This window comes from Phoenix dactylifera, chromosome 2 (genome assembly GCF_051530095.1).
Source record: "Phoenix dactylifera cultivar Ajwa chromosome 2, Ajwa_hap1_PhDact_Kaust_v1.1, whole genome shotgun sequence".
NCBI classification, from domain to species: Eukaryota; Viridiplantae; Streptophyta; class Magnoliopsida; order Arecales; family Arecaceae; genus Phoenix; species Phoenix dactylifera.
The window spans coordinates 10077916-10105644 of NC_143191.1; the positions used below are offsets into that span (position 1 = coordinate 10077916).

General features: G+C 36.6%; 1 protein-coding gene across 6 annotated transcripts; it reads left to right on the forward strand.

Annotated features, from left to right (window-relative positions):
- The first annotated feature begins 1332 nt into the window (after window positions 1–1332).
- Window positions 1333–20537, forward strand: LOC103713278 (ATP binding microtubule motor family protein). 6 transcript variants are annotated; one of them, XM_008800148.5, is made up of 17 exons: window positions 1333–1524; window positions 3290–3412; window positions 3501–3603; window positions 3754–3797; window positions 7517–7546; window positions 7673–7795; window positions 7872–7897; window positions 8040–8121; window positions 8213–8254; window positions 8326–8359; window positions 8494–8569; window positions 19158–19306; window positions 19414–19475; window positions 19547–19638; window positions 19715–19817; window positions 19904–20083; window positions 20168–20537. In XM_008800148.5, exons 2-17 carry the CDS (start codon window positions 3299–3301, stop codon window positions 20360–20362), a joined length of 1455 nt encoding a protein of 484 aa, XP_008798370.1. In that variant the 5' UTR covers window positions 1333–1524; window positions 3290–3298; the 3' UTR covers window positions 20363–20537. The 6 variants fall into 6 exon arrangements, with proteins under 6 accessions (XP_008798370.1, XP_088571393.1, XP_088571395.1 ...); XM_088715265.2 differs by having other exon boundaries at window positions 1348–1524; window positions 3751–3797; XM_088715267.1 differs by lacking the exon at window positions 7517–7546.
- Window positions 20538–27729: the final 7192 nt, after the last annotated feature.

Sequence of the window (27729 nt, forward strand, 5' to 3'; positions counted from 1 at the left end):
TTGACTCATATGCCCTTACGTGGTTGTTATCCCACGTAAAGTTATTTTTGGTCATTTTTAAAATATCTTTTGACGTGATATTTGGGCCTCATTAAAAGTTAACAGTTTGACTAACATTCTGTTAAGTTATGGATTGAAGTGTTGGATAAAAATAAACTTGAGAAGAATAAACATAAATTTTTTAAACTATTGGCTATAGATGTAATTTACTCTTAATCTCATAAAAGTTTTTGTAATTTACTCTTAGATATACTATTGTTTGAAAAAAAATAATTTTGTTAATGGCCTTTTGTGTGTTACTAAAATATTTTTTATTATCCTTTTCCAAGGCTTTGTACGCCATCGCTAAAGTTATATTTAAAGTTACTTTTCAAATGCTAATCTAAATATCTAAAATTTATATATGTAATTCATTTATTGCAGATAGTGCTTTTAAGTTACTTTTCAAATGATAATATGAATATCTAAAATTTATATACGTAATTCATATATTGTATGATATGATATTTACGTGACAGTTATGTAGTTTATAACTTTAGGACATACATAAAATCATATCAAAAACATATAATTTACTGAAAATATCATTAAAAAATCTCAAAAATTATCTAGAAGTTTTAAAATGTATCCATGAATATCTATAGATTTTTTTTATTGATTTGTCGATGTAAACTGTACCTACCCCTGATTGATGTAGGATAGATAGTTTTTGGAACCTTGATATTATGGTTGGAAATGGGCTGGGGTGGGCCGGGTCATGTTTCTACTTGAGCTCGGCTCAAAATATCTTTTGTTGGACTTCAGGTTGCGCTCAGGCCCAAAATGTAGAAAATTCAGGCCTGAGTCTGATCCAAGCCCAACCCGATCCTAGATTGGGCCAGCCCAATTTAACCATTTATATCAAAAACTGGGCCAACCCATTTTGGCGTTATTGCAATCAAGCAATATAATGGTCCACGTCCTCTTACACATGTAAACAGCAACTCAGAAATCAAGTGGATCAAACAAGGATTGTTAGACCCCCCCTGTAGCATGTATCACAGAGCCAGTAATAGGAAAAGTGAGGCTTGTTAATGAAAATTTTGTAAGAGCGCATCTTGGAACACATGAATCAAACCCGGAATGCCACGAAAGTTGAATCCGGGCTGGACTGGTTTGTCTTGGGCTTGGGCCGTATCCATGCTGAGCCTAGTGTGCCCGGCCCTGAAATATCTTTGGGTCTATTTTAAGTCCAAGCCTGATCCAAATTCTATCCGCTTGTCCAAATCCCGACCCGAATCGGCCCGGCCCGTGCCCACTTCCAGCCCTACTTGATACAAATAGACGGCCTACGGGTCTGGGCGGGTCGGGATGTTTACATTAACCCGGTGGCTTCCGGCCGAGATCCGTGAGATTTCTCCTTTCTGCTTTCTTTTTCCGGTGAGAGATTTCTCCTCCTGCTTTCAGACCCAAACAAGAACCCATTGAATACCCCGGTGTGCGGGAGTGAGAGATCGGCTTTGGCGAAGAGATAGACATTCCGCGGTAAGATGTTTTTTTGCCGTTTCTCCTGCAAATTTCTTTCTTTCCACATTTAATTTTTTACCTATGGCATCGAATATATCGCCGGCGAGGGTAGTGATTTTTGTTGCAGCCAGCAAGAGAGACAGAGGGGAGCCCATAAAGGAAGGGAGAGATAGAGTGAGAGCTTTATTGGAATTTTCTTTTTTTGAAAAAGAAACTCTGGACCGCCTTACTTGCAAACTTGAGATTTGTTTAATGTTAGCTCTCATAAGTGAATTGATGCATTTGTATTTTTTTTTTACCTTTTTTAGTTTTGCACGTAAAATGCAATTAGTCTTCCATTAGAGTTTCGGTGAACGAGTACATAACTCCATCATTATCATTAGACTGAATTTGATCATTCCAAATTCCTGATTATTTTAGTGTTATTTATGGAAATTGTTCCTCGAGCAAGTCATTTATGGAAATCTTTAGGGTTGCCAAGATATGGCGATTTGAGCATCGCGGGCCAATTCTCGGTAAAAAAGTTATCAAAATCATGGGACTTATGGTCGTTCTATTTAGACAGGCCTCGCGGTATTAGTGGATTTATAAACAATTTCATGAACTTATGTTTTTCTCTCTCTTCCTCTGCCAAAATGTACTGATCTTGATCACTTTTCTAGGGACAACAGTTTATCCTAATTATACTAGTCGGTCATCTAATCCTGGCAGAAATACCTTGAGCTTTTAAGGAATTTGTTTTCTGTAACGTTTCTCCATCCATACAATTGAAAGGAATTTTAGGTTTTCGTAATACTTTTCTGGAGTATTTATGTGGTCCCTTGAAGTCTTATTATTCATTGTCATTGGTGTTGTGTTGTTGTTATTGTGCTCTGCACAACAAGGCAAACTATCCCACTTCAGCTCATTTACATATTTATAATTTCTTAACCTTGGAACGTTTACTATACATATTATATATTCTATTGACATGTTGATGCAGTCCTAGTATTTCCTCAGCATGAAAATAATGCTTGGAGGTCCTCCACAAGGAATATAAGTTTTTCAGGAGGAAGTATGGCCGCTGCCCTGAATTTTCTAGAAGCACTCAACAGAATCACTGGCTTAGAGTTTTCCAGGGTTACAAAGCACAGTTATGATGAAAAGAAAGGGTTAAGTCTGATCCAGCAATCTTCCAGACACAGTTGTTTTGCAAAGAAATCTAGAATTAACCTTCAAATGTGCTGTACAAATGAACAAGAAAGCAAAGCACTAGAAGATATTCAAGCATGTATATGATTTAAGTATTAGAATATTTATTTTAATATTAAACCCAAATTTCAAACCTCCACCTCCACTCTGTCTGTGAGGTTCTGCTTCATGAGGTCAGTGATAGTCCATCTCCACATTGTTACATTTACTTCTGTCATGAATAGATATACCTTCCTACTTCAGTTCTTAATTTAAGTGAAAGAAATAAGGAAGGTGAATTTCCCAAATTAGAATTGCGTTCATCAAATTACATGGAAACAAAAAATCTTCAGTAACTTGGGAAAATTACAGCCATCCATACGACGTCTCACATGCATTGCATTTGCCAGACTCTAGTCATATAAATCAATGAACAAGTAAAATCATGAAGTAGGAATAGAAGAGGGAAGAAAATGGACTGATCATAATCTTTTCTTAACTTTCCCCTTTCTCTGCCGGGCAAGGTGATTAATCAACTAGAAAAATTTCAGGTTTGTACAACAATATGATTTTGGCATTAATATATGATATGCTTGTTGAAATTTTGTCACAGGTGGAAAAAATGTCAAATGTGACAATCTCTGTGCGTTTTAGGCCTTTAAATTCAAGTGAGAGAAGAGGTTATGATGATGCTATATGCTTTCAGGCCTTAGATGCTAAGTCTTTTTGGTTCACGGTTGGTATCCTTCTTCTGAATTATATTTTGTCTTGTTAATGTTGTCACAAAAGTATATGTTCTGATAAAAGGGTTTCATCTGTGTTAGGATGAGAAGGAGGATGATGTTCTCTTTTGCTTTGATAAAGTGTTTTACCCAGATTGTGGACAAGCAGATGTCTATGAGTTCCTTGCAATGCCTATTATTGGAGGTCTGTGCTTATTGCAAAAATTAATATTCTTATATGGTTTGTTCTCCATATTTTATTTATAATGCCTCACCTTGATTTTTGCATCCTAGTTACCAAAGTCATCTCCATAGCTTTATATGCCTGAGAGATATTTTATGTTTCTTAAAGCAGATGCCATGAACGGAATAAATGGAACGATCATTACCTATGGACAAGTGAGTTACAGTTTAATTAAACATACTCATAATAGGTGTTTATATGTATTGACCAATGTTATCATTTAATTTTAATGTATTATCATTTATGTCCGTTCACAGGTTGTGAAATGATAGCTTAGAAATATAGTTGTTTCTCATTTTTCTAACTGTTTTTCTTGCTCTTATATATAAATCCGTGTTTCATTTATCTACTTTAGAAAAAGGGAGTTTTGGTATCAATATCCAAAAACAGGTGCTTATTAGAAAACCTATGTAGTTAGTAGAAGGCTTGATAACAAGAGGTACCTTTAGCAGTAGTGCTGATTTTTGTTTGTAACTTCTAGTGAAATGTTGATATTATTACTTTTATGAACTTCAATTGCCACTGGTACTGACAGTGTTCTTGAAAGAATGCCATGTTATTTAAATGGAAATTACAGTTATCCAATATGTGATGTGGTACAAGTGTCTTTTTCCTTCATTTGGGTAATTGACATACATTCCATTGCCTGTCCATCTCAATTTTTTTATGATTCACTGCTTTTCTTCTTCATATTAAGAGCTACTAATGTATATCTAGCTTGTTTATATGTGTGGGGTGCTAGGAAATAGTTCATCTATGTGGCCCATGACATGAGCTTGACTAATCAGGGCTCCAGATAAGTGGCAACACCTTGTTCATATGATCAAGTTACGCAAACATTCTAATAAAAACTTTAGTAGCTGGAAGCGTACTTGCCTTGTAAACTCTGTGGAAACTTGAATCATTACCTGCTTCCTAGACACTTACTTGAAGTGCTTTTATAATGTTTGCTTCCTTGCATATGCACCAATGCCCACTCCTACACCTACTCCTTATTTTCACAACCGAGATAAGAACAATTTGTTGAATGATATTCTCTTAACCGACAGCAGTGAGAAGCATTTTATAATTCTTGTTGCTAAGATAAAAGCATCATCTAGCTAAGATCAGCTAGAGTCAAGATAAAATATATGACTTCTAGAAAAAAGCACTTTGGCTTGGTAGTTTATGCATAAAAGGTAGACATCATGTTTTTAAGCTCTGGACTATATCATACTCAAAGTGTAAGAGGAGATTTTCATATGGTTCTTCTTCAATTGGCAAAAGAAACGTTTACTAAGACGGGATGTGGTGGATTATAAATCAAAGTATCTGAAATATTAGAACTGTGCATGATAATTTAATTATTCTCCATATAAGTGGCCTAAAATAGAACTAAAAAAATTGTATCTACCTTGTATTACTTGCTCTATGGTCTTGATGGACAACTCATAACACTAAGTTTCTTGTTGTATGTTTTTGACAATGGAAATTTTGTTGATAAATTATCATTATCTAAATTCTAATTTGAAATATACTGAAATGCTGCAAGGATGATAGTCTAAAAGCAAAAAGAATGTATTGGTTGCACTTTCTAGGAACATTTTAAGATGATGATTTAAGTATACAATGAGCAAGTGGTTGATTAACAACCATATTATCTTTTGTTTTCTATAGAAAATGTTGGTGAGGACATTAGTACTTTAGCAAAGGAATTGGAAATGTTGAATTTATTGGTTAGATGCTTCTTCATTTATAGGACCATGCAAAGGACGCATAAAGACAAGTTTATAAAATTTGTATTAGATTATTGCTAGTGTATATGCACCATTCATCTAGGTAAGAAATTTGGAACTTACTATACTATTTCTCATAACGTACATCAAGTGCAAAAGTAAAGTATATATATGTGTATGCAAAAGCCAAGCATGGTTATATAACATAATGGAGATGTATTAAATGCTCTAAATAAATAGATAAAAATGGGAACCTAACTTGTGATGGAATGAGTAATGGAAGTACTCACGTAGCCATTGACAAAGATTTTTAGGCAACCTAGGTGCTTTATAAATTACATAATGTTTTTTTAAATGCATTGGATTTGATGCACTAACCGGAATTGCAGGCTTTGCATGAAAAGAGCAGCATCTACCTGATGAAACTTGGTTGACTTTGAAAATGTTATGTCATGCTATCTTTCTAGCTGCGCCTTTTAGCACTTTCAGTTGGTGGCTACTCCAGTGGCACTGCAGAAAGTTGGATGGAATGCTATTGAGTTCAAATAATTCTTATGGGATCTCGGTAACCGGCAATCAAGATGAAAAAGGGTGTCCCAGTATACAAGGCTCTTGCCATTATGGGGTTTGGGAAGGGTCAAATATATGTGGCCATATGTTCTTGTGCAGAGAAGCTGTTTCCATGCTTTGAACCCATGACACTAAGTCATAATGGAGCAGTTTACTGTCGCACCAAGACTTGCCCTCTATTACCTGGAAATCAAGATGAAGTTAAAAATTCTAAGACATTTTATTTGTGATATTGTAATCCATTTGTAAATTTACTTTCTACTAGTCTAGATGTACAGAAGATGCATCTTTGTAAGAGCGGATGAATAGGATGGACATAATGAATGTATCTTGAGTAGTAGATTATTCTACCTTCTATTTTGGGGGAAAACTTAAAATTGAACTTCATGGGTAGGCAATTTTGGAAGAGAAATGAAGAGGCACAATTTGTCAGTGGAGTAAACAGTTGGGAGTTGCATGGGAATTTGCTTTTAAAATCAGTACTTGTATGCAAATATTTGTGAGTTTAAATCTAAAAAATGAGTGGGAGCTCCTATAGGAACTTGCCTTAGGTGGGGCTGGCTTGATAGTATCTCACCTAGGACTAAACTGCCCCTATAAGCAGCTTGGCCTTTAATGAGCACATAGGCAGGTCTCTATGGGGTTGACATATAAGTATATAGTTAAATTGTCAACCCAAACACATGGCATTTAGAAGACAGGTTAAAATCTAATGCTGAAGGAAATCTGTTTATTAAATAGGTAGTAGGACTCGACCATGTAACCCATTTAAAGATCACATTGCTTTTAATGTAAAGAATTAAAGATCAGATGCAATGAGATATCACCACACTGAAGATTCATGTACATATGGAGTCTGCACACATACAACTTGAATACATCAAAACATGTAAATCCAGTAATGCATATGCAAATATGGCTATTGGCTAATTACTTCATCAGAGTAAAATTTAAAAGTGTTGCTGCAATATGTTTCTCTTTTCTGGGAAGGGCACTGGGCCTTTTTCTCTGTTGACTTTGGGCCTTTTGTAGAATGTACTTGTAAGGTCTACTTTTTCATACAAAGAGTTTTTGAAACATAAAAGGACAAAAGCATAATCAAATGTTTCTTTTCCTGTTTTTTTTGTGTCACATCCATTCAAAAGTATCTTGAGGCAGTCAAGAAAAAAGATCCTGAGTTCTCCTTGAACCATATAAAAAGGTCAGCAATGTGTGCACTGTGATGCATTGAATTCCATTGCTGCAAAATATCCTGAATTGTATGATAGCTACATATGTATCTTGATTTAGCTGTCGTCATGAAGCCTGAAAGTACACATTGTACCAAGTTTTACATCATGACAGTTTTATAAATTACTTTGCATTGTTGTATGGAATATCTCATTTGTGTGAGTGTGTGACAATCAAGCAAAGTGATGCAATGATAGGATAACTTGAGCTTATCAAATTCAAATGTGTGGTGAAAGCCTTGAAATTTGGGGAGAAGATTGTTTGGTTTTAGTTACTCTTTCATTAAAAGCTGAATACTAGTAGCATTTTATTTTTATAATGCTGGCTTATTTTAGCTTTCATTCATGATTGTGGAACAGACTGGAGCAGGAAAGACATACAGCATGGAGGTCAAGTGATGAAATCATAGTTCCATTCTTTTATCTGATAAGATCACGGACAAAAATCTACTAGATAACATGACGTAGGTAAATATTATTCTTCTGATCCATTACATGCACTCACTCTTCAATCAGGGCCCCAATATATTCGACTGTGATGAGCATGACAAAGGACTACTTCAGCGTGTTGTGGATGGGCTTCTTGAAAGCTTGAAATCTTCAACAGATATGGCTAAGTGCACGCTCAAGTTGTCAATGGTATATAAACCATTTCTTTGACTTGTCCTCATAATTGTGGCGATATCATTTATATATGTTTTCTTGTCATGTTTAGGTGGAAATCTATATGGATAAGATAAGGTTCGTAGCTTCTGAACTACTTTTGATGGATAAATTTCATATTCTAAAGCAGATAGAATCTCCCTAATGTTACTCCAAGCATGGAACAAATGAAATTTTATACTAACTTTCAGAGAATTAACTCTTCTATGCTATCTTTCAGAGACCTTTTTGATTTATCAAAAGATAACCTCCAAATTAAGCAGGGAAAAAACCAAGAGATGTACATTTCTGGGGCAACAGAGGTATAGCTTGATCGCTGAGCATGTTTTTGTTAGAAAAAGAAAGTAATTGTCAGTTCTGATGTTAAGTTTTTGTCCAATATTTGATATCCAGATCTCTATCTCGAATGCTTTGGAAGCCATGCGCAGTCTTTCTGTAAGATATCTTGGTTACACTTAAATGCAATGTTTGTTAATGTGACCTACCTAACTAATAACAACATGCAGCGGGGAATTGCCAATAGAGCTGTTGGAGAAACACGTATCCTTACTTTTGCCAATTTTAATTCTTGAAGTTAAGATGGGTATACAAATATAGTGCTTTTGTTTTCTCATCGTCATCATCTGTAAGATGTTAGGCTATTCTTATTGCCTTTCAGACTTTAACATATATAGAAATGAATCTGGCCAGTAGTAGAAGCCACTGCTTGTACATATTTTTAGTTCAAAGGGAATCTGTTACTGATGGGAGGTTAGTTTTTATTTGCTCATCCTTGTGTTGGATTAAGATATCTTTTTGTTGCCTAATTTTCAGATATAACACTTGGCAAAGGCAAACATTTACATACTCATGACTATCAGGCTGAAAACATATGGTTTCCATTCTCTAGATGCAAAAGTTATACTGTTGCAACTCTGAAAAATTTGATCCTGCTTTGTTAGATGGATTGGAGAGCCTTTTCTTTAATTTTATCTGTTAAGAGTTTGTACTTCATCTAAGTATGTTATTCTTCTTTTCTGGTGCTGCCAGAATTAAAGTTTGTCACAACTCCGTGTTTGTTTTTAAGGTGCCAAAATGTAGAAATATTAAATCATTGTAAAATTTGTATTGTGTTGCTAAAATTATAACTCTGAAGTTCCAATTTTGTATAAAAGCAACAAAGTATGTCCATGCTTCCACTTTATTATATTCTTTTAGTATTTGTGTTGTGTGTCAAGGTGTTACTCTTACATCGAGGTGCAAAAGCTGAACTTTTTGCATTTAGGTCCAATCTACATAGGTTCATATGCTTGTGGTGTAAACTTGTCACAGTAGGATGGACTTCTACAAATAGATTATATATGTGCATATGCCCATGCCATAATATAGACCTTCAACTTGTGGTGGATAGATATGGGTGATCAATTGTTTGTCAGAAATAATGGAATCTTACTTTCCTGTGAAAGTTCATGAAGAGAGAGAAAGGTGTCAGCTTAAAAACTTTTGACATCTGAAATGGAAGTTAACTAAAAATCTACTATGTTTGCTTGTGGAATACAGATTGATTGCAATATCTACTCGAATTCTACTCATTTTAGTAAGAAGAATAATCAAGAACCTTTTTGTGTCAAAGACAATGAAGTCATAGCCATGCTCTCTAAATATTATATATAAACTATCATGGTTCTTTAGAAAGAAACAAATGAATTTAGTTCTAAAACACAATAGAAATTAATTCTGGATGAGAGCATATACTGAATGAAGGAAAGTAAAATGATTATAACTTCTTTTTGAAAGTTTCTATTTATTCCGATCAAGTAGACTGCGGCCCACTATTTCAGCTCATATTGCTGATTTAAGATCAAACATCAGCTCGTGAGTTCTTTTGCAAGTGGTCTAGAAGAATTACCAGGACGTACTTTCAATTCCATTGGACTGGATAAATTGATTTAAGGGAAAGGGTTAGATTGGTTGTCTATGTTGCAAAACCCTTGATATTCATGAAGGGATTTAGATACTATAAGGTCCAATGTTTGAAAGCTTGGAACAAGTTTGGTTTATATCAAGCAAAATGACTTTGATTCTTTCAAGTTTAGCAATTTCGGTAGTGGTTCTGATAATCGTAGCCCCTGTTTTGCACAAATAATTATTAAAAATGAAATAATTAAGCAAAGTTAAGAAAAGTGTTAAAGTAAATATACTCGATCTCATATAAAGTCTAGTTTTTATGAGATCAAAGCTCTAGGATACCCAAACACATGTCTAAAATTTTTTATCCCTCCAATTTATTTTGAATTGGATATGATAATGCTTCCTATTCTTTCATATACTCAAAATTCTACTTTATAATATATATCAAGAATCCGAATGATCAAGAAAAGGACAAAAGTAACACTAGTTGCTCATATAAACAAATTTTAAACCATAATTTGATTTTGGCCAAAAAGTGACAAAGTAGTTTCTCTTAAAAAAAGAGTGTATAAACCTCTTCTAGCTAAGTGGTTGTTACCACCAAAAAGAAAGAGATTAAAGGAAACACCACATAGGTTAGAACAATGTTTGTATTTTGTGGTGCTATACTCTATCTCCTAATCTCCATGGAGTGATCTAGAACAATGTTGAATGACTTGGAGTATAAGAGGAGGCTTTGCTGCATACAAGGGCTAAGGAATAAGAGCAAGGTGGAAAGGATTAGCAAGCATGAACAAGTCAAATGAGTATGAAGAGATTTCTAAGAGTATTTATCATAGGAAGTTTTAAAACAAGATCAAAAGGTTTCATATGGTTTTAATCTATATTTGGATTTACCATCTTGATTTGTTTTAATATCAAAATTAGGATGGCTCTATTTTAATAAGGTAGGAGTTGGGTGAGTATTTTTGAAGGTTTTTGAAGGATAGAGGTTCTATCATTAATAGAGGGTGAGCCTTGGCGCAACAATAAGGTTACTCCAGGATGATCTAGAGGTCATGGGTTAGAAGCATAGACACAATTTCTCGACACATAGGGTTAAAGTTGCATACATCTGACCCTCCCTAGACCCCACAATGATGGGAGACTCATGCCCTGGGCCACCCTTTTTTATAAAAGTTATATCGCTAATGAATATTGTTTGGGTTTACAAACAAAGTGGTTAAGAGTAAAAGGGAAAAAGGCATTAAGAGAACAAAGATCTAACTTGGTTTCACGCTCCGACCTAGCTACACCAGCCGGGCATGTTACATGGTCACATATTCCATAAGGCTTAGCTTCTTGAAATATGCAAGGCCTTAAATAAACCTACACATCAAAACATGTAAATAGTAAAAGCAACCTAACCAAATATCGTTCAATTAAATGATAGGTCGACATCAAAACCACTGTTGGAGGATCATCTGATAAGAAATCTAGGCATACTTTTTTGTTAGTTGCAATATAAAAATTAGAATATTTTATTTTATTTGAGAATTAAGAGATTTTATTTATGAGGACTCCAATATTTTATTTTGATACAGAATTTATTAGTTTTTTGGGTTGTCTATATAAACCCATTGTAAAGTTAATTGCATTATTGAGATTTGAGAATACGGAATATTAAGTTGCCCTCTCCCTCTATTTCTTCTCTTCTTTTTTTTCTTCCCTCTTCTCTCCCCTTCTTCCATCTTGCGTCGGTTTGGTGTCAGAGCATCCTATTCTTCCTACCTCCCGAGCTTATCCTACATCAGTTGATATCAAAGCAAACTATGATCCACTACCACTGTCGTAGCATTCTCACTGCTCCATCAACACCACCTCGAGATTCGCGTGAGTCCACCACCATCACCAAAAAGAAAAAATAGCACAAAAGGAGGATGAATCCCCTCTTCACCACCATCCCTCCTTTCATCTCTTCCACCACACCTCCCTCTCTATCTCGGCCACTGCCGGCTCTTATTCTCTGAAACCTTTAACCATCGTTGTGTAGATGAGAACATCCATAAGGAGGCTGCCTATTGCGAGCTTGATGCCCCATGTCATCGCCACCATCCCTCTCCCTTCCAAGCTCAACCTCCCTCGCCAGTCATGTGCAGCGCATCATCAGAGCCACCGCTCGCATAAACCGGCCTCCCTTGCTCCCTCTTTCACCTTTGCTCCTACATTGATGGCATCCTCTCCCTTGCCGCCGAGTACTCATAGCCCATCAACCCCACTTGCGAGCACCTCTAAGACGAGGCTGCTATAAGCTCATTTGTCCCAGGCACCAGGAGCCCTCCGTTTTCGGGCTCCGCAGCCTCCGCTAGCAGCATCGTCCTCCCAAAGAATTGGATCGCCAGACCTCCTAGTGGACCTTATCGTCGTCTACATAGCTCGCCTTCTTCCCTGGCATCTATTCTGACACCGCGAGGTGCTACCCGATGCAAAGAACACTCTCCACAGGTCTCTTGTCATTGTCGTCGCTACTCTTGCGGGGGCCTTGGGGATGAACATCCTAGCCAACCAGTACTCCCACTCCTCTGCAGCCACTTCTCCCCTCTGGTGAGGCTCTCTATGTCATTGCCCTCGGCCTCAACCGTGAGGGGCCATTTCCTCCCCATCCTCGGCGGTCTCCACATCACCTTCTCGTCGCCATTGCCATCTGCAGTTAGGGTTGCGGACGCCAAACCTCACGAATAAGAAGCCCTTATGGATTTAGTCTAATCCAGATCTGACCCTCTTTGACATCGATCCAACTCAGGTCCGATTCAAGTTCGAATCTAGATTCGACCCACGAATCCGGATCTAATCCTGATCTGAACTGACCTGGTTCAACAACCAATCAGCGATGCTCCACATTGTCTAGTTAGTGGCATGCCAACATCCACTCATCACCACATCAGCAGACTATGCAACATCAGCTGCCACATCAGCACCTGTAGGATTTTTCGAAAGTTTGTTCTTAGCTAATTTAGACGTATTGATTCTTTTTTTGTCTGTTTTTGCTGATTCTGCCTCTACGGTTAGTTTTTCTTCGCTAGAAGGTAAAGTAGTGGTTTAAGGTGCTCTTTGTGAGGTGAGATCTTTTCCTTTGAAAGCTTGATTGATATTTAATAGATTGGGTAACTAGTAAATTACTTTAGTTCCAAGTTTAATTTTATTCATTTTCTTCCATATAAAAAATATCCTATATTCTTGTTCATTGCATCTATTGTTTATTTGCATCTAGCCTTCTTGCTTGTTGCATCTAGCCTAGTTTTTGGACTTTGGCATATCATTTGCATTTAACTTACTAGTCGTGTGTGTGCATCATAATAGTTTAGAATTCATTATTACTTATTTTAATTTTTAGTCTATCTCTGTATACTTTCATAGCCCTATATTTGATCGAATCACACCATGATCAGGAACAGAGTGTCCACCCATCCACTATAGACTAGACTACCGCAAAGGTCTTTCCCTCCACCTCTAGACCACCATTTGACCCTGAAGCCTTTATGAACTCTGTAGACTGGAAATTTTAGTGAATGAGCTAACAATATGGGCAATTGAGTCAGAAGGTAGCTCAAGCTCTAAGAGGTTTGGGGGGCAGATGGGTCTGTTAGACAACCTGCCCTCTCATTCAGTTAGGTCAGTCCATAGCATCCTCCCCATTCCCAAATCATTAGCAGGTGCTAATAGGATGAATTATGCCCTTAGGCATGTTGTTAGAGCCTTGCCTAGAGATCCTCCTTATAGTGTGGAATCTAGGTTTGATGAGGATGAGTTTATACAGGAACATCATATTCCTAGACATCAGCCAGACAGGACCATCAGCAACCAGTTCATTATCATCCAGGAGGAGTCTGTCATAGGTCCATTGATCAGTATGCTGGATATCCTAATAGGATCCATAGGCATTCCCCTCCACCCTATAGATATGATCGGGAGAACACTAGTGGTATTACTAGGTTGGTTAAGGTAGACGTACGATCTTATGATGGTAAATTATACCTTGACACCTTTCTAGATTGGTTAGATGATCTTGAGGATTACTTTGATGGGTATGATATGATTGATAGAAAGAGTTTGTTATGCTAAGATGAAGTTCGTAGGAGCTCCTAAGAAATATTCGCAAAGTGTCCAACAAAACCTTCAGCCTTTAGATGATCCATTTATCACCGAATGGGCAGTCATGGGGCAAAAGTTAATGGAGAAATATCTACCTTCTTACCATAGGAATCAATTGTTTGATCAGCTTTTGAACTCTAGGCAAACTTCAACTATGTCTAAATGTATGGAACGATTTGATGAGCTTATGCTTGGGACCAAGATACAGGAAGATCCATTTCATATAATTTGGAGGTTTATCAATGGGCTTAGGGAAGATATAAGGAGAGAAGCAGTGTTATATGCTTTTGATTCTTTGGAGGAGGCCTATCAAAAGGCCGTCACTATAGAGATGTATCTTAAGACTCCTCAATGTAGGTTCTCTTCTCGAGCGAGTGAGTCTTGTTAGTCTAGATCTGTTTCTTAGTCAAGATCTGCTACCCAATCTAGGGTTGTTTTCTAGGCAGCTTTTAAGGATAGTACTACTAGAAATATGAAACCTCGGTTTGTTACTTGTTCTAGTGGTTCAATAGGTGGTCCCTATTATAGTGGTTCTTCCATGCAGGTCATCGCTGTCATAATGGAGGTCATATAGTTGCACGTTGTCCTCAACAAGCCTTAGCCTTAGAGCAATAAGTCTGATGATCCGCAAGAGATTGAGGATCAGGTAGTAGATCACATAGAATAATTTGAAGATGAGAAAGAGTTTGAGGATGATTAAGAGGTAGTTGACCACCATTGTGATATTGTGAGGTGTGTTTTGTGGATAATAATGAGGGCAAGAACATTACATCAGTGACAAACCCTCAAGTAAGGAGTTTAGATCTAAGAATAAGCCACTTCCTCAGGTTCTTGTTAGAAAAAGCATTTATATTCTGAACCATAAATTTAGGCGTAAAATTGCAATGAGTAATGTGGATTACAAATTTGCTACTGTTGTGTATCATAGGGCTAAGGAGTTTATGGGAGATAATGTTATGGTTCGTATTCATTCAGAATGTTTGTCAAAAAATTCCTTCAAGAAATTTTATGCTTGAGCTATTGGCCTATTTCTTATTATTAGAAAACTTGGACCTAATGCATATCTACTTGATTTACCTAATTATATAAATATTAGTGATGTTTTCAATGTAGAGGATTTATTACTTTGCCGAGGTACCTTTGAGTCTCCTATTTTAACATCAAGTGATCCTGTAGGTACTTCAGTTTCTAAGGCGCCACATCTTACTCAACAAAGAGATGAGATTGAAAGATGATGAGATTGATACTTCTTCTGATGTAAGTTTCTATAGTTATCTTGTCTAATGGAAAGGTCGTCCTCTATCTCATACTTGAGATTGAAGCAGTAGACAAACTCTCCGAAGTCCAGTTTTTTCCAACTACGGGAGTATGACGGAGGACTGTTTAATAAGAAATTTAGGTGCACTTCTATTAGGCGCAAATATAAAAAAATTTATTTTATTTGAGAATTAGGAAATTTTATTTTTATGTGGATTGGAGGACTAGAATTTTATGAGGATTCCAATTTTTTATTTCTATGGTTTGGATTTTTATTAGGCTTTTGGTTGTTTATATAAACCCCTTGCTATGTTAATTAAGAATACAATTTGTATTATTGAGATTTGAGAATCCAGAATATTGAGTTGTCTTTGGCTCTTTGCCTTCTTTTACTCTTTTCTTCTTTTTCCTCTTCTCTCCCCTTCTTTTGTCCTATGCAGGATCTACAAAACCATCCCGAACTAGGCGGTTCCAGTCGTATCAAGCTGATGGTTTCAGCAATGGAAACAAAATTCATTGCTGGATGGGGAGAAGAAGAATGAAAGAGGAAAAAAGAGAGAGCGTGCGGAGAAGGGAGGGAGAGGGAGAGGAAGATAGAGGAAAGTGGAGGTCGGCCGGAGGAGGCCGGCGAGCCACGCAGAGGCCGGTGTGCCATGCGAAGGAGGCTCCTCCAAGCTCCGCAACCTGGTCCCTATTTCGTTTGAAATAGGGGTTTGGCCACTTTTTTTTTTTTTGCGACTTTTAAGTAAAGTTGGCAAATCACTTACAGACTTTACTTAAAAATCACCAAATTAAAAAGAGCCCCGGGCCTCTTTTTACTTTGTGATTTCTGCTGGTCACCTAGGTTAACCCTAGATCCCACATTTGCAATGCCCCTTGGGCATACTATCAGGTTCATTAGGATCCCCTTGCTGGTTGGTGCCAATAGCAGGTTGGTGAGTGCCGCTGATTTGTTGGTTCATGGGCTCCCAAGCTTCCCCAAAGCCATTGGTAAACCGAACTGGTCTCCTAGCATGACCTTATGTCTTGTCAGTCTACACTAATTAAATATCAATATCAACAAGTTATAAAGAATCTAAATTGCTTGAATAGCAAAAGATAAAATTGCTTGATACTAATTAAATATCAGTATCAACAAGTTATATAACATAGAAATGCATCCCCAAAACTCAATGTCGGTCCCACCTCATCCTAGGCCAAACCCTAGCGATCATAACCTAAGCTCTGATACCACAACTTGTCACACTCCAACCAAGGTAGACCGGGCACATGATGCAGCTGCATATTCCAAGGCTTAGCCTCTTGAATTGTGCAAGGCCTTAAAGAAACCTGTACATTAAACCATATAGACAGCAGAAGCAACCAAACCAGATGTCATTTGAAAAAGTAATAGATTGTGGATGACATCGGAACTACTAAGACCCTGAATTTATGTCCTAGAAAATCCAAGTATCAAACCTTCCATCATGCAAAAGTCCAAATATCAAGATTTTCCAAAATAACATTTGGTTACAACTACACCAAGTTTTAGATGATAATAACTATTACTACTAACAAACTTGAAGTAGTTTTCTTTCATAGTCAATTAAAGGGTAAGGTCCGGTCCACACTACAAAGCATCTCACCTTGCCCTCAGTCACACTCCCAAAACCATACTCGCCACAGTATCTGTAAAATAAGGCAAAAAAATAAGATAGCGAACATGTAGCCAGTAAGTGTTCCACATACACTCCACAATTTAATTTAGAATAAAAAACCTGAGTAATTTTCACAAAATTATCCAAAAAATACACTATAAAATGTAAAATTGAATTGCAAGTTCAACCATATTTTGATAAGGGATCATATAATTCACCAAGTTCCAAATCAACAATACTCACAACCCATAATATAGAACTTTTGATAACTCAGGCTTGGTCCCACATATGCCTTGTGAATGGTCATCAACTTCTTGTCATGCTTACATTCCTTGACTGAACATCATTCTCATGTCATGCTTATGCCTGATGATTGGGCATCAATCTTATGTCAAGCACATATCCTATGACCAAGCATCAATTTCACGAGGTTAGTCATCAAATGCATGTCTAGATCTTCCAAAGAACAAGGCTTTTTTCGAATAAGCCAATTCTTCAATTAACGCCTCCAACTTAGTCATAATCAAATATCAAATATTATATAGATAGAATTCATAACTCAATTAAAATTTTAATCTCATATATGAAAGTTTAATCTCATTCCATAGCAATTTCCCCCACAAATATCATGAATGCATTCTCGTCATAATGATAATGTTTGTTATGATATAATTATATCCACATGGTATCAATGTCTTTACAAAGAAAAAGAAAGTGCATGTGAGGACATGTCCTGTGCCCAACCAACCAACTAGCAAACTCCCCAAACACCTCAAAAATCAACGTAAAAAAAGGTAGTTGAGGTTTAAAATGTTTTCTATCTGATTATACCAACCCTCCCTAAATACATGATTGATCGAAATATATCCAAACGAAAAATGGGTTTATCCCTACTGGAGAATCCTACAATCACCAGAGTTTCCAGATTCATCCTACTTCCAAAGTACAAAATTTCCAAACCTAGTTTTACATCCAAAGAAGGTAACAGTTGATCTTAAGCCATGTCTTCATAATCTGCCCTGTTCTGTGGACAGTGGCAATAATCTCCAGATTCAAAACAATGCATCATAACTACTACCTGACCAGAAATTGCACTATAATGCAAAGTCTAAGTAAGGTTGTAGTCAAATTAAATTCAATTCTCTGTTCTGCCTACACCTGCACATCAGGGCATTTCAACAATTTATTTGACCAATCAAAGAAGCTTGAGAAATTCTCGAATTTGCAAGCTTATGGATCTTTGAGTTAACAATATTGAGTTAAAAATTCCAGATTAAAATATTCAATCGGATTCAAGTTATAATTTTCTGACTGAATAAGTGCAGAACCAGTCTGTCCTGGGATCAACACCAAAGCACTCAAAAACTCCTCATCTCCCCAAGCCATTGCTACCCAATGTATCAAATATTTCAGAAATTAAATCCTACACTAAAGCCTCCAGAGATTTACTCCTTTGTTTCCAAGAATTTTAACTTAAGAGTAGGGAATAAGATCTTACCTTGGTGATAGTTTCAATTTCTTGGCTTCTATCTTCTCCTCCTCCAAAACACAGCCTTGGATCACCACTTAGAAAGGCAGGAGGTTAGTGAGGGAAAGAGAGGAATAGAGAGAGAGGCATGGGGGTGTAGAGGACTGCTGGGGATGTGGCAGCCCATAAGGGTTCATGGTGGGAAGTTTTGAGGAGGGCAAGATGGGGAGAGGGGGGTATGTGTGCTCTCAATAGAAGAGGGGAATGGATATTGGGTTTGTCAAGCATAGCTGTGTCCATGTTTGGTTGGGTCTAGGGCATTACACCTCTTGGTTTCCTCTTTCCTGAAAATAACCAAGAATACTGAAAGTAGTTGGCCTTTGGCCCCATGTATTCTGTTGGATCCATTCACTGCTTTAATTGGAATATGTTTACAATACACCTATCTCATAGAAAAATGTCTAGAATAGTAATTGTTAAGTTTTTTAATCTCTTGAAAAACGAGGAACGAAAAGAGATTACACCACTGTTAGCAGAGTAGTTCCTAAGACACTTCGCATTACATCTCTGATCTTGACCACCAATCAATCTTAAAGTGGCCTTTTAGGTTTCCAATTTGATGCAAATATTCTTTCAAGGCCTGTTTCAGGATGCAGTATGCTGGATTTTGAGCCTAAGGAAGACCTGATTTCCATATGAATAAATTTTCCTTGTTTCATTGATTCCTTGGTGTAAAATTAGCAGATATTGCCCATAATGATCTGAGAAGTTGATAATGTGGATTTCTACTGCGTTAATAGCAATACTATATTTGTGTGATTGTTTCGTTGTGTTCTTTGGTTGTCAGGGTGACTTGTTTCTGGTCACTGGTTAGACTCACATGTATGTATTGTTGCAAGTGATGATCTTTAATTTATGAGCTCTGAATTATGAGCACAGCTTTTACTTTTTGTAGGATGAGAACTGGAAAAATTGTTCTTGTCGATTTAGCTGGTTCTGAGAAGGTTGAAAAAACTGGTGCTGGAGGAAGAATCCTTGACGAGGCCAAGAAGATAAACAAGTCCCTGTCATCCCTGGGCAATGTAATCAATGCTCTAACAACTGGTAAACAAAAGCAATCCCTCCCCTTTCTGAATGCAAGCATCGCTACTTCGAAAATTCCATCTATCTGTTCTAGCACATTAATTCAGTTGTCCTTTTCTCTACTTCAGGCAAAACAAGCCACATACCTTATCGTGACTCGAAACTTACCCGCATTCTACGAGATGCACTAGTCAGTCATCAAAAATTCCTTTGGTCTCATTTATTGTTCTGTCTTTCTTGAACAGTATCTTTGCATTGCAGGGTGGGAATTCAAGAACTGCATTGCTGTGCTGCTGCTCTCCTAGCCCTTCAAATGCTTCAGAAAGCCTGTCCACTCTTCGCTTTGGCACTAGGTGTGTCTTACAAATATTGCAGGCGAATTCTGTAACTGGAAAACAAATAAATTGTCATGTATTGGTCATTTTGCAGAGCAAAGCTTATAAAGACACCATTAATAGCCATTGCTAGTGAACAAAAAGACAACATCGAAAAAACTACCCCAAACAACTCACATGACAGAGTTTTGGAAAATGTCAGTGATGAAAAACTTGAAATCAGGCATTATGCACATTTTGCTGGATCAATAATGCGAACTTTTGTACATGTTTACATGTGCAGTTGAGGATGCATCTCTCAGAGGAAGATGTGGATCTGTTGGAGGAATTGTTTATGATGAAAGGCATCTCTTTCGATCCTCAGTCCCCTGAAGACATTGAATCAGCATATGATGATGTCACCTTCCAGATAATTTCATCAGTGCAGCAAGCTGTGGAAGATCTCAGAGACATGGCAGAGCAGGTAATATTTTTCTGTAATTTTGCAGGTTCTGAGAGAAAAGCAAGGATTTTTAACGTCTAATTCTGCTGATATTACTAATCATAGTTAACAAGAGAGAACAGTGCACTGAAGGCGGAGAATAATGCACTGAAGGCGGAACGTGCTTCTCACCAGATGGATTTAAACCATTTCAATGTTGAAGAAATGCCATCTTTCTTTGGCATAATCACAATTGGCATAGTCATGGGTATTATTGTTTTTTCATGTCCTTTATTTTTACTCCTTGTGTTGAGAAGGTGAAGCTAGGGATATTTTGGAAGCAGATGTACCAAATCCAATGAGAAGGGAAATATACCCAAATTAGCTGTTCGTAGAACATGTACCTCAATACAACAGTTGGTTCTAAAAAGGCTGGAACTGAGTCAGGATGCATAGAGAAGATTATTTTCGTAGTCAAAGCTGATTTTCTTGTTAATATCTTGTTATTTCTTGGATCTCCCTTGCTTTATCTTTTATACCTTTGCTGGTTGAGCCATACTTCCATTGCATATTTCAATAAAATATAAGCATAGAAAGAAAATTAAGAACACATTCCTTAATGAAGTAAGGAAAGAAAATGTGCAATCGTGAGTGTGGTATCAACAGAACCTTCCAGTGGCTGCGAATATATGTCAAGTATTTTTGTTTTCTCAAATGAATAATGCCAGAGAAAGCAAAAAATTTATTATATTACTACCTAACTAATCCACATTTAAGTTTGCTAAACATCTCGTGCTGAATTTGTATCAGCTTGGCTCATCACCAAGTGAAATTTCAGAAGTGGTGGTGCAGGTCAATCTTGTATGCAAGTATTATAAAAGTCTGTAACTATACATATTGTATATTTGTAGCAGCTTACAAATGAATTGATATGACTTTGCAGTTTCAAAATGTACAATATTTTCAAGCATATTTTGTTTGGACTTTTAATAGTTTATTCATGATTTTGTTTTACTTTAAAACTAGCAATAGTTAGATAGAGAACAGCACAATATCAATAATTTATCACATGACATGTATATTGTTACTTATTTAACCAGTAATAAATTAATTGTTTTTAGGTATGTTTAATATTGTTCTTTGTTGCTCTCCAATAACTGATTCTTTTCCTTTTCCCAACCTCTTCATTTTCTAGTGATCATTTTGACACCCGTCTCCTTTTATGCATATTGGCTGAGTACTTTATATTAATATAAAATTGAGGGAAATGTTCTAATCGCTGTCATTTAATCACTCCAATTTTTAGCATGTGATAGGATCACAAGTGAAAAAAATCCTTCCTGTTGGCTGTAATTGTAGCCAAATCATCCATGTAACAAAAAATTCCATGGAAAAAACCAAATCAATTCCCAAAGTTATAGAATGGCTCTTTTTTGATACATCTTTTTCATTTTACAAATCACATCTATAAATTGAACAAATATGCCATGTTAATTGACTTCATGCATGAATTGGATGAGCAAAATCTACATGAATTGCAAGAACAGAGGAGAGCCACAATTACATGAAATGCTAATTCAGCACCTCAATTAACTGACAGTCGTCAATCTCGAAACTAGTGATGTGGGTTCTCTCAGTGTTTGTATTGGAGTCTCCAATTTAAAATAAGCAATGTAAATGATCGGGTTCCGGTTTGAAAAACATATTGTATAAATAAGAATTCTTAAGAGCCGTTATTTAAGACTCCAAGCAAAAGATGCAACAATTAATGATTTAGTTTGTATGAGCAGGTCTAAGTTCAGCAAGTTAGGCACCTTTTCTCTCTCTCTCTCTCTCTCTCTCTCTCTCTCTCTCTATATATATATATATATATATATATATCATCCACTACATGTAATGCTTTCATGAAGTCAAAGACAAGTTTGAATTCAGGATCCAAAGAAGGTTCAACGACAACCTGCACCATATTTAATATGCCCCTAGCGGCCTCACAATCGATGCATTTTGACTCTCTAAGCACACCTTGACCAAATACAGATTTTGCAGACTCCAAGGTATCACAGAACTCCAAATAAGGCACCAGCAGCACAATAAATTAATCCATCCTGTTTCACTTTTAGGGTTTACAGGAACTTCTTGCTTCTTCAACAAATACCACATCACCAATCAAGTGCAGCATGATAGTGTTCTGGAGTTATGAACCTCAGGAAGCAGATCACCTGCTGTCTACTTCTGTTGATATTGCTGCAGTTGGAGAGTTGTTGCTCAAATGTTCATGTGTTTGACAGTTTTAGAAGATTGAGAGGTGGATTTGGCTATGCTAACTTGGGGCCTGTTGAATCTTCTGCTGCTTCTGAAGGAGCTATGCATGAAATACTAGATGGGGCTCTTGATGAAGAGAAGAGGAGAGTCTATACAGGCTCCAATCCTCTGCATAACAGATAGAGAATTGATCCATTTGTTTGCTTTTTCTTTTTTTACTTTCTTATTGCTCCGAAGTAAATGAAATTATTTGTGATTCTTAATGCTTGTTTTGAAGGATATTATTGATATGTATATTAACAAAGATGCTAGTATTTTGTCTGAATTCGGTATTGGTGGATTTGTTCTAGGTTTGTTTTTTTTTTTTTCCACGATATGTTTTCCTTCATCAAGTAATATTTTTTGTTATGATAATGTATTTGTTGTTCTTTATTCCACCACAACTATTAATATCACAAGGACTATTTTAGAAATAGATGTTTCTTCTACAAGCTCTCCTGTATATGTTAGGTGATGGGGAAGGATTTTTAGTTTTTCCAGTACCATTATTGATGTTGGATGAAGTTTATCTTACAAGTTAGGAAACTTGAAGACAAGGGAAATCCCGTAGAATAGACACCTTAGCACTAAATTTGTGAGAAATATACACCCTAATGGAAAAAGAGAAACTTACAAAGCCAATAAATTTCCATGATTTTAAGCTTTCTTTGAGAGAAATTTGCACGATTTAAGTGAGTTTACTGAAAATAGTGTAAGACAACAGGCAGAAAAATGAAGCAACCACCAGAGCTTCAAGGTGCTTCACCTTTGGCCAATATAGCTCAAGTTCAATTTCCTGTGTTATACTGAAGAATAAATAGAGTATCACTCACTATGCTCAACGCAATTGCTTTAGTTAACATTTTCAAGGACATCGTCACTAGAGGTCTTGCCATGGCCTGGACGATTTTGCTGTAATCCATTCGAGAAACATCTTCTTGATTATGTTTGGCTCCTAGTCTGGTCTGGAAATTGTAAGAAGTCTACCAACCCTTGGTGTATGCAGTATTTTAGTTGTTTGGTTTGATAATCAAGTGAACTCATTGTAAAGCGAGTAGTCACTTAAGTGGATCAAGATTGGGTATTGGATGCACCTTGCACATATGATACTTGTAATGCTGTTTACAATGATAATTGCTACATTATATAACCTTCAAATGATTAGGAGAATGTGAAATACAATTTAGTATGAGACTAAACAATTAACATCACTATATAGTTGGCGGTCAAGTTGATTATTTCAATTCATAAGCCCAAAGCCAAATCAATAGGATGATGTTTGCCAGTTGTAATTATTTTTATAATACATATACGTGATGGCAATTAGCCATCCAAATTATAGATTATCACACTAAAATCAGAAAAAATGCATATTTTCTGATTTTTTTTTTCTGTGATTACTTTGGTCTACATTGCTGCACTGTCACCATAAATACCTTAAAAAAAGCAGTAAAGATTCATTTGGCGCTGCATGTCCTAGAAGAAAAGAAAAGATATGCAGCCTTCGATCCTTCTCTTGAAAGTTACAAAATATAGATCGATCTCTCATTATAAGATCTTGAGCACAGAGTAGCCAGTGTAGGATAAAGACAATTCTCATTAAAGCAAAGTCGTAAAGACTCTTTAACACTCATTGGTCCAAAGCTGGTATGGTTACATAAATACGAGTCCCCTGCAAACGAGTGCAGCATACCGGGAGGGCATTAAACGAGCCTGGGAAGCTTTCAAGCAAGAATACCAAACCAAGCCCCAAGGGGTGATATGAGTTAGGGTTGTATTTTTCGCAAATGATTCACCAGTTTTCGCGATGTGTAATGTTGGATCGTGCAATAACCGCTACATGGTTTGTGAAGGCAGATGAAGGAGAGGGTTCGGAGTGCTTTGAGCTGTGCGAGGCATGATTTAATAGTTGATGTTGCAAATAAAAATCAATCATTTATTTTGCATGAAAGATACAACTCGAATCCGGTGTGATAGCCATATAGCCGATAGGTCCTATTATTGTGTCCCTAAAAACCAGGCCGCATACTCGGCTATTCATTTATTGCCAACCTCTTAAAAAGACTTCTCTCCCTCTCTGCTCATTCCACAATCTAAATAAAATAGTCTTGCTTGTCATGATTAGGGGTGCAAATAGGCCAAGTTGGATCGAGTCATGAGTGACTCAGACCTAATCTGATTTATTGTTTGGGTCCTAATGTTGGACCCATACCCAATCTAATAAAAGATCGGATTAGATCGGGGTGGATCCATAGCTAAAATTCGACATAATGGGTCATTCGAGTCGGATTGTGTCCATATATAATTTGGTCCTAATCCAAAAAAAATTGAATCTAGATTGGTTTGGTCAAGTCCGAGTCACACATATAGAGTTCTAAAGTAAAAGAGTTAATTTGTACAAAAGAAAATTCTAGCTTCATCATGAGATATGAATATCTCTTTGGAAGTATCTTATAGCACATTTAGTACCCCACCACTCAGAAGCTGACTCAAAAGTGAGTTCGAGCCGACCCCTATATCGGGAGATGGATGGTGTATCCGAACAATTCCAATTCCGTTTTATTTCATCTCTTCTTCTTTCCATTCGAAACTCTGCTCTACCCTATTTTCCTCTAAAATTCGCTCACCCACAACCTAAATTTCCCTCCTTTTGGGTTAATTGGACTCTCAATGGCTCTCAAGAAGCAGATTGCTCGACAGTTAAAGAGAACGAAAATCCTAGTTTTGTCAGAGAGAAGAATTAAAGCCAAAATGGATAGAATGCTTGTGCAAACTGAAGAGACGGCATTTACTCCTCAAGCCGCTCCAACTTAGGTACCTCTCTCCACTAGAGTGGTTACTATCGGCTGAAAAGTAGATTTTGATTTTTTGGAGCGAGAGGGGTTTCTTGATTGGAGGCAAACTGAAGTAGATGGGATGGGAATTCATGTGTTTACTAGACATTCCTACGTACCCCAACCTGCTAATGGAGTTTTATGGGAATGTGAGGTTAGGAGTTGAAAATTTGGAGTCCATTGTTAAAGGATTTCACATTCAGTTAGATATTTCAAGTTTGGGGAGAATGTTGTATATGCCGCCCTTCGGACCTTCGAATGATTATCTTGAAGAACGTCGATTAGGATTAAAACTCAATTTGGAAAAGAAAGAAGTGAATGAGATGGAAAAAGTCAGTGCAAACCAACTTTCAGCGAAAATGAGACTTCTTCATTATATGATCAGCCGTATTTTCTTCTCCAAAACGAGAAGATTTGACTTTTGTCGAACCTAAGAGGTTGATTTTGATGGTGCAAAATAGTTGAGCTAAATATTGACTAATATAATTGTTTTGAGTTTAAGTGATATATTTTAGAAAGTAAAGAAGAAAAACTTTAGTCACTCTCAAGTGAAGATCATCCATCTAAAACTCCACATGAAGAAGCTAAACCCCAAAAGCCATGAAAATATTCCTTGGAAGCTCACAAACAAGCACAAAAGATTTCATCCTGAGCTACCTCAGAGTTGACCCTAAGCTTGCAATGAGTTGACTCCGAAATACCGTCGCTGACTGATGCACCTTCACGAGCTGACTCCAACAAACTGTGAGTTGACCTCAAAACAGTCTCAGAGGATAGGCAGAAAGCCAAAGATTTCATCACATCAACGAGTCGACCCATAAAGAACTCGAGCCAACTCTAAGTTAGCACTAGTCGACCCTAGATAAAAATGATTCGACCCTTGAATGGCTATAGAAAAAATATGGAGAGCCAAAAAAATCACTATATTGCCGAGTCAACCTAAGAAACTTAAGGGCCGACTCAAGTAAAACTAGAGTCGACCCTAGAAATAGTTAAATCAACCTCAGAATAGCCACAGCAGAAAGATAGAAAACAGAAAAAGATAGTCCATGAAGAGTCAACCTCTAAAATCAACTAGTCGACTTCTAGAAATCTCGAGTCGACCCCTGAATTGAGAGAGTCGACTCTAGAATCGCCAAAAATGAAAGACAGAGCATAGCAAAAATAAAAGTAAGCTCGAGTCAACCCTAGAAAATTGCGAGTCTACTCCTCTGTGCCTGACAACTGTAATGGCTGGTCTAAATGACTGTTTTCTCCTCTTAACAACTCTATTAATTGTCTAACGGCTAGAAAAGTGTTTCAACCTTTTCTAAAGAGTATAAATACGTAGGAACAACAAAGAAAAGAGCTGAGCTCAAGCACCACAAAAAAAAATCCTTTAAGAGCCAGAGAAAGAGAGCAAAAAGAGAGAGCTTCAAAACAAACATCATTTAAGAGCTTTCATTGCAAGCTGAAAGATCACATCCACAACTTTAGAGTGTTGGTGAAGTACCTTCAAGAGTATTCGAGTCAACCAACAGAATGTTTTGCATATTTATTTTAGAACAATACTTATTGTGCTTTAATTCTTTCTATTTTTTATTATAATAAATTTCAAGTTTTAAACTTGAGAAAAAGGTCCATCCAAACTTGTAATTGGATTGTATAGAGCCCAGGATTGTCTCAGGGTAGGTTTTTATTGATTGGCCTAAAAAATCAACTAGGTTGATTACGAACTCGAAAAACAATCGGTAAAGATTTTGGCTGATTGACCTGAAAAAATCAACTGAGTTTGGTTGTAAATTTAGAAAACAATTGGATTGTAATCTAAAATATAGATTATAGTAAAATAATTTAGAGGTCTCGGAGAGTGGATGTAGGTGCAAGGTTGGCACCGAACTGCTATAAACTTCATGTGTCTGCCTTGCTTATTTTTCTTGCTTTAGTTTGTTGAATGTTTACTTATTGTTTAGTTGTTGAAATCATCATTCATTTGCAAAGGATTCAATTATGCTGCAATATTTAAAGCTTTTCAAAAAATCCAATTCACCCCTCCTCTTGGGCTGTATAACTGAACAACAAGTGGTATTAGAGCCTAGTACTCAGACCACTAATTAACCTAACTGTTAAGAGTTAAAATTCTATGGTAGCCTTTATTGGTATCTCTCCTCGAGGGTCAGTCTATGAATAAACCTTCACTGGTTAATGGTACCAACTATATTTATTGGAAAGCATGCATTCACATTTTTATTCAAGCACTTGACTATAATATGTGGAATGCCATTGTAAATGGTCCTCACACACCCACAAAGATTATTGATGGTGTGTCTCTTCCTAAATCCAAAAAAAAATGGGATGAATTAGAAAAAAAGATGGCTCAGTTGAATGCTAAAGCCATGAATGTTTTATATTTCTCTTTAGATGTTAATGAATTTAATCGCATTTCTACTTGCTTATCTACTAAAGAAATTTGAGATAGATTGGAAAAAACTCATGAAGGCACTAACTAGGTTAAAGAGACCAAAATTAATATGCTTATTCATAATTATGAATTGTTTAAAATGGAGTCTAGTA